This window comes from Schistocerca piceifrons, chromosome 7 (genome assembly GCF_021461385.2).
Source record: "Schistocerca piceifrons isolate TAMUIC-IGC-003096 chromosome 7, iqSchPice1.1, whole genome shotgun sequence".
NCBI classification, from domain to species: Eukaryota; Metazoa; Arthropoda; class Insecta; order Orthoptera; family Acrididae; genus Schistocerca; species Schistocerca piceifrons.
The window spans coordinates 283,144,525-283,156,720 of NC_060144.1; the positions used below are offsets into that span (position 1 = coordinate 283,144,525).

Here is a 12,196-nt window from a genome sequence, read left to right on the forward strand (position 1 = left end):
GTTCCACGACCGTGGTACTTGATCGTCGGGAGTATGTGGCTGAGGGACTGCGTCAGCTTTCAGACAACACCACATACAAAGTTTGCCAAGGTAATCCCATTCCTGATGTCCAGGCGGAGCTTCAAGGAATCCTCAGAACCTTAGGCCCCCTACAAAACCTTTCACCTGACTCCATCAACCTCCTGACCCCACCAACACCCCGCACCTCTACCTTCTTCCCAAAATTCACAAACCCAATCATCTCAGCCGCCCCATCGTAGCTGGTTACCAAGCCCCCACAGAACGTATCTCTGCCTACGTAGATCAACACCTTCAACCCATTACATGCAGTCTCCCATCCTTCATCAAAGACACCAACCACTTTCTCGAATGCCTGGAATCCTTACCCAATCTGTTACCCCCGGAAACCATTCTTGTAACCATTGATGCCACTTCCTTATACACAAATATCCCGCATGTCCAGGGCCTCGCTGCGATGGAGCACTTCCTTTCACACCGATCACCTGCCACCCTACCTAAAACCTCTTTCCTCATTACCTTAGCCAGCTTCATCCTGACACACAACTTCTTCACTTTTGAAGGCCAGACATACCAACAATTAAAGGGAACAGCCATGGGTACCAGGATGGCCCCCTCGTACGCCAACCTATTAATGGGTCACTTAGAGGAAGCCTTCTTGGTTACCCAGGCCTGCCAACCCAAAGTTTGGTACAGATTTATTGATGACATCTTCATGATCTGGACTCACAGTGAAGAACAACTCCAGAATTTCCTCTCCAACCGCAACTCCTTTGGTTCCATCAGATTCACCTGGTCCTACTCCAAATCCCATGCCACTTTCCTTGACGTTGACCTCCACCTGTCCAATGGCCAGCTTCACACGTCCGTCCACATCAGACCCACCAACAAGCAACAGTACCTCCATTATGACAGCTGCCACCCATTCCACATCAAATGGTCCCTTCCCTACAGCCTAGGTCTTCATGGCAAACGAATCTGCTCCAGTCCGGAATCCCTGAACCATTACACCAACAACCTGACAACAACTTTCGCATCCCGCAACTACCCTCCCAACCTGGTATAGAAGCAAATAACCAGAGCCACTTCCTCATCCTCTAAAACCCAGAACCTCCCACAGAAGAACCACAAAAGTGCCCCACTTGTGACAGGATACTTTCCAGGACTGGATCAGACTCTGAATGTGGCTCTCCAGCAGGGATATTACTTCCTCAAATCCTGCCCTGAAATGAGATCCATCCTTCATGAAATCCTCCCCACTCCACCAAGAGTGTCTTTCCAACCATCCACCTAACCTTCGTAACCTCTTAGTTCATCCCTATGAAATCCCCAAACCACCTTCCCTACCCTCTGGCTCCTACCCTTGTAACCGCCCCCGGTGTAAAACCTGTCCCATGCACCCTCCCACCACCACCTACTCCAGGCCTGTAACCCGGAAGGTTTACACGATCAAAGGCAGAGCCACGTGTGAAAGCACCCACGTGATTTACCAACTGACCTGCCTACACTGAGACGCAATCTATGTGGGAATGACCAGCAACAAACTGTCCATTCGCATGAATGGACACAGGCAGACAGTTTTTGCTGTTAATGAGGATCACCCTGTGGCTAAACATGCCTTGGTGCACGCCCAGCACATCTTTGCCCAGTGTTACACTGTCCGGGTTATCTGGATACTTCCCACTAACACCAACCTATCTGAACTCCGGAGATGGGAACTTGCTCTTCAATATATCCTCTCTTCCCGTTATCCACCAGGCCTCAATCTCCGCTAATTTCAAGTTGCCGCCACTCGTACCTCACCTGTCATTCAACAACATCTTTGCCTCTGCACTTCCGCCTCGACTGACATCTCTGCCCAAACTCTTTGCCTTTGAATATGTCTGCTTGTGTCTGTATATGTGTGGATGGATATGTGTGTGTGAGTGAGTGTATACCTGTCCTTTTTTCCCCCTAAGGTAAGTCTTTCCGCTCCCGGGATTGGAATGACTCCTTACCCTCTCCCTTAAAACCCACATCCTTTCGTCTTTCCCTCTCCTTCCCTCTTTCCTGATGAGGAGTTCGTTGAAAAATTAAGCTGATAATTATGTTACATTGTTGACGCATCTACTTAAACCTATGGCTTGATGACTTTTTTTGGATTCATAAACATTTTTATTTTATCTCTCATGACTTTTATGTTTTAATTTCATGTACTGACCTTGCAGATTTGCTCCTCAGTTTGGTCCTACGGAACTTGACGTGTAAATAAATAAATAAAATATAAACATGCCTCCACTATCAGTGTTCAACTTATTGCTGTGATATACATTCCAGTTAGTTTAGAGTTTCATTGTTATTGAGACTTGGTTTCAGCCATCTTTCTGTTCCTAGTTCTATGTGAGCACTATTATCATACATAAGCGAAACTAGTTCCAGGAACTTTCCATTGATGCTCCTTCAGTTAGCTAATGCTGTTCTGTATTCAGAACAGTCAGGCTTAAGCTACCAGAGACTGGCCCTGTGTGTGTGTGTGTGTGTGTGTGTGTGTGTGTGTGTGTGTGTGTGTGTAGTCTATTTTTGACGAAGGCCCTATTGGCCAAAAAGCTCATTTTATGACAGTCTTTTTGTTGTACCTAACTGCAATTCAACATCTCCATTATACGGTGAGTAGTAGCTATTCTTTTCATAATATTAATACTGTATTAACATTTTCTTTCTTTGACTTATGTTGTATGCTACCATTTCTGGACACAGAAGCATCTTATTGGATCTGTGGAGCATGTCCTCTATCCTAAAAAAACCACATGTTGATGACACACATATTCCACTACCTTTAGTAGCTGTTTTCTGAATGCAGTGCATGCCTGGCCCTTAGAATCATCTGACAATGAGTCTCTGGTTTAAGCCTTCCAATCAACCCCATGAACCATGGACCTTGCCGTTGGTGGGGAGGCTTGCGTGCCTCAGTGTTACAGCTAGCCATACCGTAGGTGCAACTGCAATGCAGGGGTATCTGTTGAGAGGTCAGACAAATGTGTAATTCCTGAAGAGGGGCAGCAGCCTTTTAAGTAGTTGCAGGGGAACAGTCTGGATGATTGGCTGATCTGACCTTGTTGTTGTTGTGGTCTTCAGTCCTGAGACTGGTTTGATGCAGCTCTCCATGCTACCCTATCCTGTGCAAGTTTCTTCATCTCCCAGTACCTACTGCAACCTACATCCTTCTGAATCTGCTCAGTGTATTCATCTCTTGGTCTCCCTCTACGATTTTTTCCCTCCACGCTGCCCTCCAATACTAAATTTGTGATCCCTTGATGTCTTAGAACATGTCCCACCAACCGGTCCCTTCTTCTCGTCAAGTTGTGCCACAAACTCCTCTTCTCCCCAATTCTATTCAATACATCCTCATTAGTTATGCGATCTACCCACCTAATCTTCAGCATTCTTCTGTAACACCACATTTCGAAAGCTTCTATTCTCTTCTTGTCCAAACTATTTATCGTCCATGTTTCACTTCCATACATGGCTACACTCCATACAAATACTTTCAGAAACTTCTTCCTGACACTTAAATCCATACTTGATGTTAACAAATTTCTCTTCTTCAGAAACGATTTCCTTGCCATTGCCAGTCTACATTTAATATCTTCTCTACTTCGACCATTATCAGTTATTTTGCTCCCCAAATAGCAAAACTCCTTTACTACTTTAAGTGTCTCATTTCCCAATCTAATTCCCTCAGCATCACCCGACTTAATTCGACTACATTCCATTATCCTCGTTTTGCTTTTGTTGATGTTCATCTTATATCCTCCTTTCAAGACACTGTCCATTCCGTTCAACTGCTCTTCCAAGTCCATTGCTGTCTCTGACAGAATTACAATGTCATCGGCAAACCTCAAAGTTTTTATTTCTTCTCCATGGATTTTAATACCTACTCCGAATTTTTCTTTTGTTTCCTTTACTGCTTGCTCAATATACAGATTGAATAACATTGGGGAGAGGCTACAACTCTGTCTCACTCCCTTCCCAACCACTGCTTCCCTTTCATGTCCCTCGACTCTTACAACTGCCATCTGGTTTCTTTACAAATTGTAAATAGCCTTTCGCTCCCTGTATTTTACCCCTGCCACCTTTAGAATTTGAAAGAGAGTATTCCAGTCAACATTGTCAAAAGCTTTCTCCAAGTCTACAAATGCTAGGAACGTAGGTTTGCCTTTCCTTAATCACACTGGACTCGCATTCGGGAGGACGACGGTTCTATCCTGTCTCTGGCCATCATGATTTAGGTTTTCCGTGATTTCCCTAAATCGTTTCAGGCAAATGCCGGGATGGTTCCTTTGAAAGGGCACGGCCGATTTCCTTCCCAATCCTTCCCTAACCCGAGCTTGCGCTCCGTCTCTAATGACCTCGTTTTCGACGGGACGTTAAACACTAACCACCACCACCACCACCACCACCACCTTTCCTTAATCTTTCTTCTAAGATAAGTCGTAAGGTCAGTATTGCCTCACGTGTTCCAATATTTCTACGGAATCCAAACTGATCTTCCCCGAGGTCCGCTTCTAGAAGTTTTTCCATTCGTCTGTGAAGAATTCGCATTAGTATTTTGCAGCTGTGACTTATTAAACTGATAGTTCGGTAATTTTCACATCTGTTAGCATCTGCTTTCTTTGGGATTGGAATTATTATATTCTTCTTGAAGTCTGTGGGTACTTCGCCTGTCTCATACATCTTGCTCACCAGATGGTAGAGTTTTGTCAGTACTGGCTCTCCCAAGGCCGTCAGTAGTTCTAATGGAATGTTGTCTGCTCCCGGGGACTTGTTTCGGCTCAGGTCTTCCAGTGCTCTGTCAAACTCTTCATGCAGTATCGTATCTCCCATTTCATCTTCATCTACATTCTCTTCCATTTCTATAATATTGTCCTCAAGTACATCGCCCTTGTATAGACCCTCTATATACTCCTTCCATCTTTCTGCTTTCCCTTCTTTGCTTAGAACTGGGTTTCTATCTGAGCTCTTGATATTCATACAAGTGGTTCTCTTTTCTCCAAAGGTCTCTTTAATTTTCCTTTAGGTAGTATCTATCTTACCCCTAGTGAGATAAGCCTCTACATCCTTACATTTGTCCTCTAGCCATCCCTCCTTAGCCATTTTGCACTTCCTGTCGATCTCATTTTTGAGACGTTTGTATTCCTTTTTGCCTGCTTCATTTACTGCATTTTTATATTTTCTTCTTTCATCAATTAAATTCAGTATCTCTTCTGTTACCCAAGGATTTCTACTAGCCCTCGTCTTTTTACCTACTTGATGCTCTCCTGCCTTCACTATTTCATTCCTCAAAGTTACCCATTCTTCTTCTACTGTATTTCTTTCCTCCATTCCTGTCAATTGTTCCCTTATGCTCTCCCTGAAACTCTGTACAACCTCTGGTTCTTTCAGTTTATCCAGGTCCCATCTCCTTAAATTCCCACCTTTTTGCAGTTTCTTCAATTTTAATCTTCTGTTCATAACCAATAGATTGTGGTCAGAGTCCACGTCTGCCCCTGGAAATGTCTTACAATGTCGTGTAACATTGACCAAAATGGCCTTGCTGCTCTGGTACTACAAACAGCTGAAAGCAAGGGGAAACTACTACTGTAATTTTTCCCGAGGGCATGCAGCTTTATTATATGGTTAAATGATGATAGCGTCCTTTTGGGTAAAACACTCCAGAGGTAAAATAGTCCCCCATTCAGATGTCCGGGTGGAGACTGCTCAGGAGGACATCGTTATCAGGAGAAAGAAAATTGGCATTCTACTGATTGTAGCATGGAATGTTACATTCCTTAATCGGGCAGGTAGATTAGAACATTTTAAAAGGGAAATGAATAGCTTGAAGTTAGATATAGTGGGAATCAGGGAATTTCAGTGGCAAGAGGAACAAGACTTCTGGTCAGCTGAATACAGGGTTATAAATACAAAGTCACACAGGAGTAACGTAGGAGTGGGTTTAATAATGAAAATAACTTAGGAATGCAGGTTAACGACCGTGAACAGCATAGTGAACACATTATTGAAGCAAAGACAGACATTAAGCTCACACCTACCACAATAGCTCAAGTTTATATGCCAACTAGTTCCGCAGATGATGAAGAGATTGAATAAATGTATGATATAAAAGAAGCTGTTCAGATAGTTAAGGGAGAAAAAAATTAATTGTGTGGGGGACCGGAATTCGATAATAGGAAAAGGGAATATGAAATGGGGGTAAGGAATGAAAGAGGAAGCTGCCTGGTAGAATTGTGCACAGTACATAACTTACTCATAGCTAACACTTGGTTCAAGAATCATGAAAGAAGGTTTTATACATGGAAAAGGCCTAGAGACACTGGAAGGTTTCAGATAGATTATATAATAGTAAGACAGAGGTTTGGGAACCAGGTTTTAAATTATAAGGCATTTCCAGGTGCAGATGTGGACTCTGACCAGAATGTATTGGTTATGAACTGTAGATTGAAACTGAAGAAACTGCAAAAAGGCGGGAATTTACAAAGATGGGACCTGGATAAACTTGAAGAACCAGAGGTTGTAGAGAGTTGCAGAGAGATCATTAGGGAACGATTGACAAGAAGGGGGGAAAGAAATATAGTAGAAGAAGAATGGGTAGTTTTGAGAGATGAAATATTGAGGGCAGCAAAGGATCAAGTAGGTAAAAAGACGAGGGCTTGTAGAATTCCTTGGGTAACAAAAGAGATATTGAATTTCATTGATGAAAGGAGAAATTATAAAAATGCCGTAAATGAAGCAGGCAAAAAGGAATACAAACATCTCAAAAATGAGATCGATAGGAAGTGCAAAATGGCTAAGCAGAATGGCTAGAGGACAAATGTAAGGATGTAGAGGCATATATCACTAGGGGTAAGATAGATACTGCCTACAGTAAAATTAAAGAGACCTTTGGAGAAAAAGAACCACTTGTATGAATAACAAGCACTTTGATGGAAACCCGGTTCTAAGCAAAGAAGGGAAGGCAGAAAGGTGGAAGGAGCATATAGAGGGTCTATACAAGGGTGATGTACTTGAGGGCAATATTACGGAAATGGAAGAGGACATGGATGAAGATGAAATGGGATACATGATACTGTAGCCTTGGGAGTGCCAGCCATGACAAAACTCAACCATTTGGTGAGCAAGATGTATGAGACAGGCGAAATACCCTCAGACTTCAAGAAGAATATAATAATTCCAATCTCAAAAAAGCAAGTGTTGACAGGTGTGAAATTCACCGAACTATCAGTTTAATAAATAAAGGCTGAAAAATATTAACATGAATCTTTACAGACGAATGGAAAAACTGGTACAAGCTGACCTCAGGGAAGATCAGTTTGGTTTCTGTAGAAATGTTGGAACACATGAGGCAATACTGACCCTACAAATTATCTTAGATGATAGATTAAGGAAAGGCAAACCGATGTTTCTAGCATTTGTAGACTTAGTGAAAGCTTTTGACTATGTTGACTGGAATACTCTCTTTCAAATTCTGAAGGTGGGAGGGGTAAAATATAGGGAGCGAAAGGCTACTTACAGTTTGTACAGAAACCAGATGGCAGTTACAAGAGTCGAGGGGCATGAAAGGGAAGCAGTGGTTGGGAAGGGAGTGAGTCAGGGTTGTAGCCTATCTCCGATGTTATTCAATCTGTATATTGAGCAAGCAGTAAAAATTCGGAGTAGGTATTAAAATCCATGGAGAAGAAATAAAAACTTTGAAGTTCGCCGATGACATTGTAATTCTGTCAGAGGCAGCAAAGACTTGGAGGAGCAGTTGAACGGAATGGACGGTGTCTTGAAAGGAGGATCTGAGATGAACATTGACAAAGGCAAAATGAGGATTATGGAATGTAGTCTAATTAAACTGGGTGATGCTAAGGGTATTAGATTAGGAAATGAGACACTTAAAGTAGTAAATGAGTTTTGCTATTTGGGGAGCAAAATAATTGATGATGGTCGAAGTAGAAAGGATATAAAATGTAGACTGGCAATGGCAAGGAAAGCGTTATTGAAGAAGAGAAATTTGTTAACATGGAGTATAGCTTTAAGTGTCAGGAAGCACCAGGTGATCAAAAAGTCAGTATAAATTTGAAAACTGAATAAATCACGGAATAATGTAGATAGAGAGGTACAAATTGACACACATGCTTCTTGGAATGACATGGGGTTTTATTAGAGCCAAAAAAAATACAAAACTTCAAAAAATGTCCGACAGATGTCGCTTCATCTGATCAGAATAGCAATAATTAGCATAAAATAAGACAAAGCAAAGATGATGTTCTTTACAGGAAATTCTCAATATGTCCACCATTATTTCTCAACAATAGCTGTAGTTGAGGAATAATGTGAACAGCACTGTAAAGCGTGTCCGGAGTTATGTTGAGGTATTGGCGTCAGATGTTGTCTTTCACCCTCCCTAGAGATGTCAGTCGATCATGATACACTTTCGACTTCAGGTAACCCCAAAGCCAATAATCGCACGGACTGAGATCTGGGGACCTGGGAGGCCAAGCATGAAGAAAGTGGCAGCTGAGCACACGATCATCACCAAATGACGCGCACAAGAGATCTTTCATGCATCTAGCGATATGGGGTGGAGCGCCATCCTGCATAAACATTGTACGTTCCACCAGGTGCTTATCAGCCAGGCTGGGAATGATGCGATTCTGTAACATATAGGCATACCTCTCACCCATCACGGTAGCAGTTACAAAACCAGAATCACGCATTTCCTCAAAGAAAAAAGGCCCGATGTGGTAAATCCAACCTATAATATGACTTTCTCATTGTGTAATGGAGTTTCCACAACAGTTCTAGGATTTTTGGTAGCCCAAATTCTGCAGTTGTGGGCATTGACAGACCCTCGGAGCGTGAAATGAGCTTCGTCGGTCTGCAACATGTTACTCAACCGATCATCATCTTCCGCCATCTTTTGAAACGCCCACACCGCAAATACCGTCCACTTCACTAAACCGCCAGGTAACAGTTCATGATGCCGATGGATTTTATACGGAAAGCATCGGAGGGTATGCCTAAATGCCAATAGTGTATGGAATGCCCGTGCGGCTGCTCGAGTGCTGACTTCCCCGTGCATAGACGAACCCGCTACAGTCTCCATTTCTTCCTGAACTGTCTCAGCAGCATTACACCTTGTGCTCAGTTGGCCACTACGGAGTCTATCATCTAAACAACCCGTGGCTAAGAACTTCGAAATCATTCTCGCCACAGCTGCATTTGTCAACGGACCTTTACCCATTTGAATCCCCTTCCTATGGTGATAGGATTGTAACACTGAACTAGCACATTCCCCAGTCTGATAATACAGCTTCACTAAAAGCACCTTTTCAGGTAACGTCAACATGCTGCGACTGCTGGCGCATCTGATTCTCTCTCTCATTACAGCTCCTTTTATACACAATTGTCATGCGCAGTCACTGACGTTTTGCTGTCCAGCGCCATTTGTCGGACATTTTGTAAACTTTGATATTTTTTTTTATTTTTATATATATATATTTTTTTTTTTCTGTCCAGTCTATACACAGAAGAAACAGTGATGAAAATAAAAGAAAGTCTCAAGAGTGGGGTTAAAATTCAGGGTGAATGGATACCAGTGATAAGATTTGTTAATGATATTGTTATCCTCAGGGGAAGTGGAGAAAAATTATAGGACCTTTTGAGTGGAATAAACAGTTGAATGAGTACAGAATTATGTATTGAGAGTTAACCAGAGAAAGATGAAAGTAATGAAGAGTATCAGAATAGAGATTTTTGATAAATTTAATATCAAAACTGATGACCACAAACTAGATGAACTGAAAGAATTCTGATATCTTGTAAACAAAGGAAAACATGGCAGTTGAAGTGAGGAGGACATAAAAAGCAAACTAGCACAGACAAAGAAGGTATTCCTGGCCCAAAGAAGTCTACTAGTTAAAACAAGCTATATTTTGTGGAAGAAATTTCTGAGAATGTACAGCAGTTGGACAAAAATGTGGAAACACTACAAAAATTGTATGCTTGAACATAAATGCAAAAGCTAGCAAAGCCTGCTGTTTACGCTGTTTTATTTGATCAGGAGCGACACCTGTGCAATACTCTCAGTATGTTGCAAGTGTCAGTCATGTAAGCGTGAATGCATTATGTCAGAGCCAAGTGAATTTGAAAGTCAGCAAATTGTTGGGGCTTGTATAGTGGGTGCATCCATAACCAAGGGAGCCGATGCATTTGGTAATTTAGAGGCACCGTATTGAAGATTTATACCGCATACAGGTAAAACGAAAAAACATTATCTACTAAGTCACAAACAAAAAATGTGTTGACTGATTGGGAAAGATGGTCACTGAAGAGGACTGGAAAAAATAAGGAGGCAATAGCTGTAAAAGTAATTGCTGAACCGGATGTCATGCCTGTCAGCATGAGGGGAGCTGCACAAGCAGACAATTGAGGATGAGATGGAATTCCAAAACACTCATCTGCGATGCAAATTCCCATAACATGAAAATAGTTCTGAAGCCATAAAACCTGGACTGTGGAACAATGGAAGAAAGCCAATTGGTTGGATGAGTCTTGTTACTCACTGTTCCAAAATTCTGGTGAATTTATGCACAAAGAGTGAAATGGCTGCAGTTTGATGATACCATATCATGGTATTCTATGGTCCCCATTGTTACTCTGCAAGATGACATTACTCCCAAGGGCTGTACAACCACTTTTAGTTATCAGATCCATCCCATGGTTCAGTGTTTGTTCCCTGATGCTGAGGCTGTGTTCTAAGACAACAGGCCCCTGTTCACATAGCTCACATCATCCATGGCTGGTTTTATGATCACAGGGATGAATTGTTGCATCTCCTCTGGCCTCCACAGTCACCAGATCATGATATTATTGAGCCTTTGTGGTCTGCTTTGCAGAGAAGTGTGCATAATCGCTATTACCTCCTTCATTCTTACCTGACCTTTCCAATATTTTGCAGCAAGAAAACCATACAGGACCTGAATTTGTCCATTCTGAGATGACTGGAAGCAGTTTTGAATGCCATCATGTTTCCTGCACCATATTAGACATAGTAATGTTAGAGCACAGCAGTTTATGGTAGTGAGCAATGGATTGTGGGAACACTGGAAAAGAAAAATCATAGTGTTTGAGATGTTGAAGATGTAGAAAAATATTGAAAATTAGGTGACTGATGGGATCAGGAATGAGGAAATTCTCCACAGAATTGACAAAGAAAAGAACATATGGAAAACACTGACATGATGACAGGGCAGAATGCTAAAAAAAATGTATTAAGCCATCAAGAAATAACTTCCATGGTACTGGAAGGAGCTGAAGAGGATAATAAATTGCAGGGGAAGACAGAGATAGGAATACATCCAACAAATTGAGGACGTCAGGTACTCTGATTTGTGGTGGGTCGCATTAAATCGGTCAGAAGACTGTTGACTCAAAATGGATATAACAGATATAGTGTATGCATATTTTCTTATTTGCAAAGAGTTCTTTTATCATATAAATGGTACACACAGAATGTAGACAATTTTGGGACAGTGGCATGTGTTATCAAAGGCACACTTCATTTGTCATTGCACTGTTTTGTTAAAATGTGATGTATGTATGAAGTGATGTGTGTTGATTGTTTGTCTTTTTTCAGGTACATAAATGAACAATTATACAATTCAAAGAGTGAAGAGAGCAAAACATTTTTCCAGAATAACATTTCCACCTTTGAGGCCTACCATGAAGGCTATCGACAGCAATTATCTAAGTGGCCACTGAATCCACTGAATGTAATAATAAATGCTCTTAAGAAAAAGTAAGAACTGTGTCACTTGTTTGTTCTTTGTGTATGACCTTTAGTGTGCCTTTTCTTGACTGAACCCCTTTACTTTCATTCTACTGCAGGAAGCTAATCATCTATGGTCACAGATCAAATTCCTTGCTCAGGATCCAAAAGAAATAGGTTGGGGAAGGTCCAAAAACAAGTAGGTCCCTCTCATCTTGGGACTGAGTGATCTGCCCATCTGTTTTAACTCATACCATGAAAATTCCATACACTAGGATAGCGTCACATATAAAAATATGTTCCTATCAGCACTACCAATATTTTAGCTCCTAAGGGTAACACTGTCGAGCCATTATGTCTCATAATTTTATAGTTTCCTCAAATGAA

At 41.7% G+C, this 12,196-nt stretch overlaps 1 protein-coding gene across 2 annotated transcripts in view; it reads left to right on the forward strand.

Annotated features, from left to right (window-relative positions):
- The window catches only part of LOC124804643 (ribosomal RNA-processing protein 8), a 94,479-nt gene that overhangs the window by 59,386 nt on the left and 22,897 nt on the right, over positions 1-12,196 (forward strand). Inside the window, exon 3 of one of the 2 annotated variants that reach the window (XM_047264862.1) lies at positions 11,678-11,839. The exons of the other annotated variant lie outside the window; for it this stretch is intronic. Coding sequence (XP_047120818.1) covers positions 11,678-11,839 — 162 coding nt within the window. The remainder of the gene's footprint in view (positions 1-11,677; positions 11,840-12,196) is intronic. 2 annotated transcript variants of the gene reach the window in all.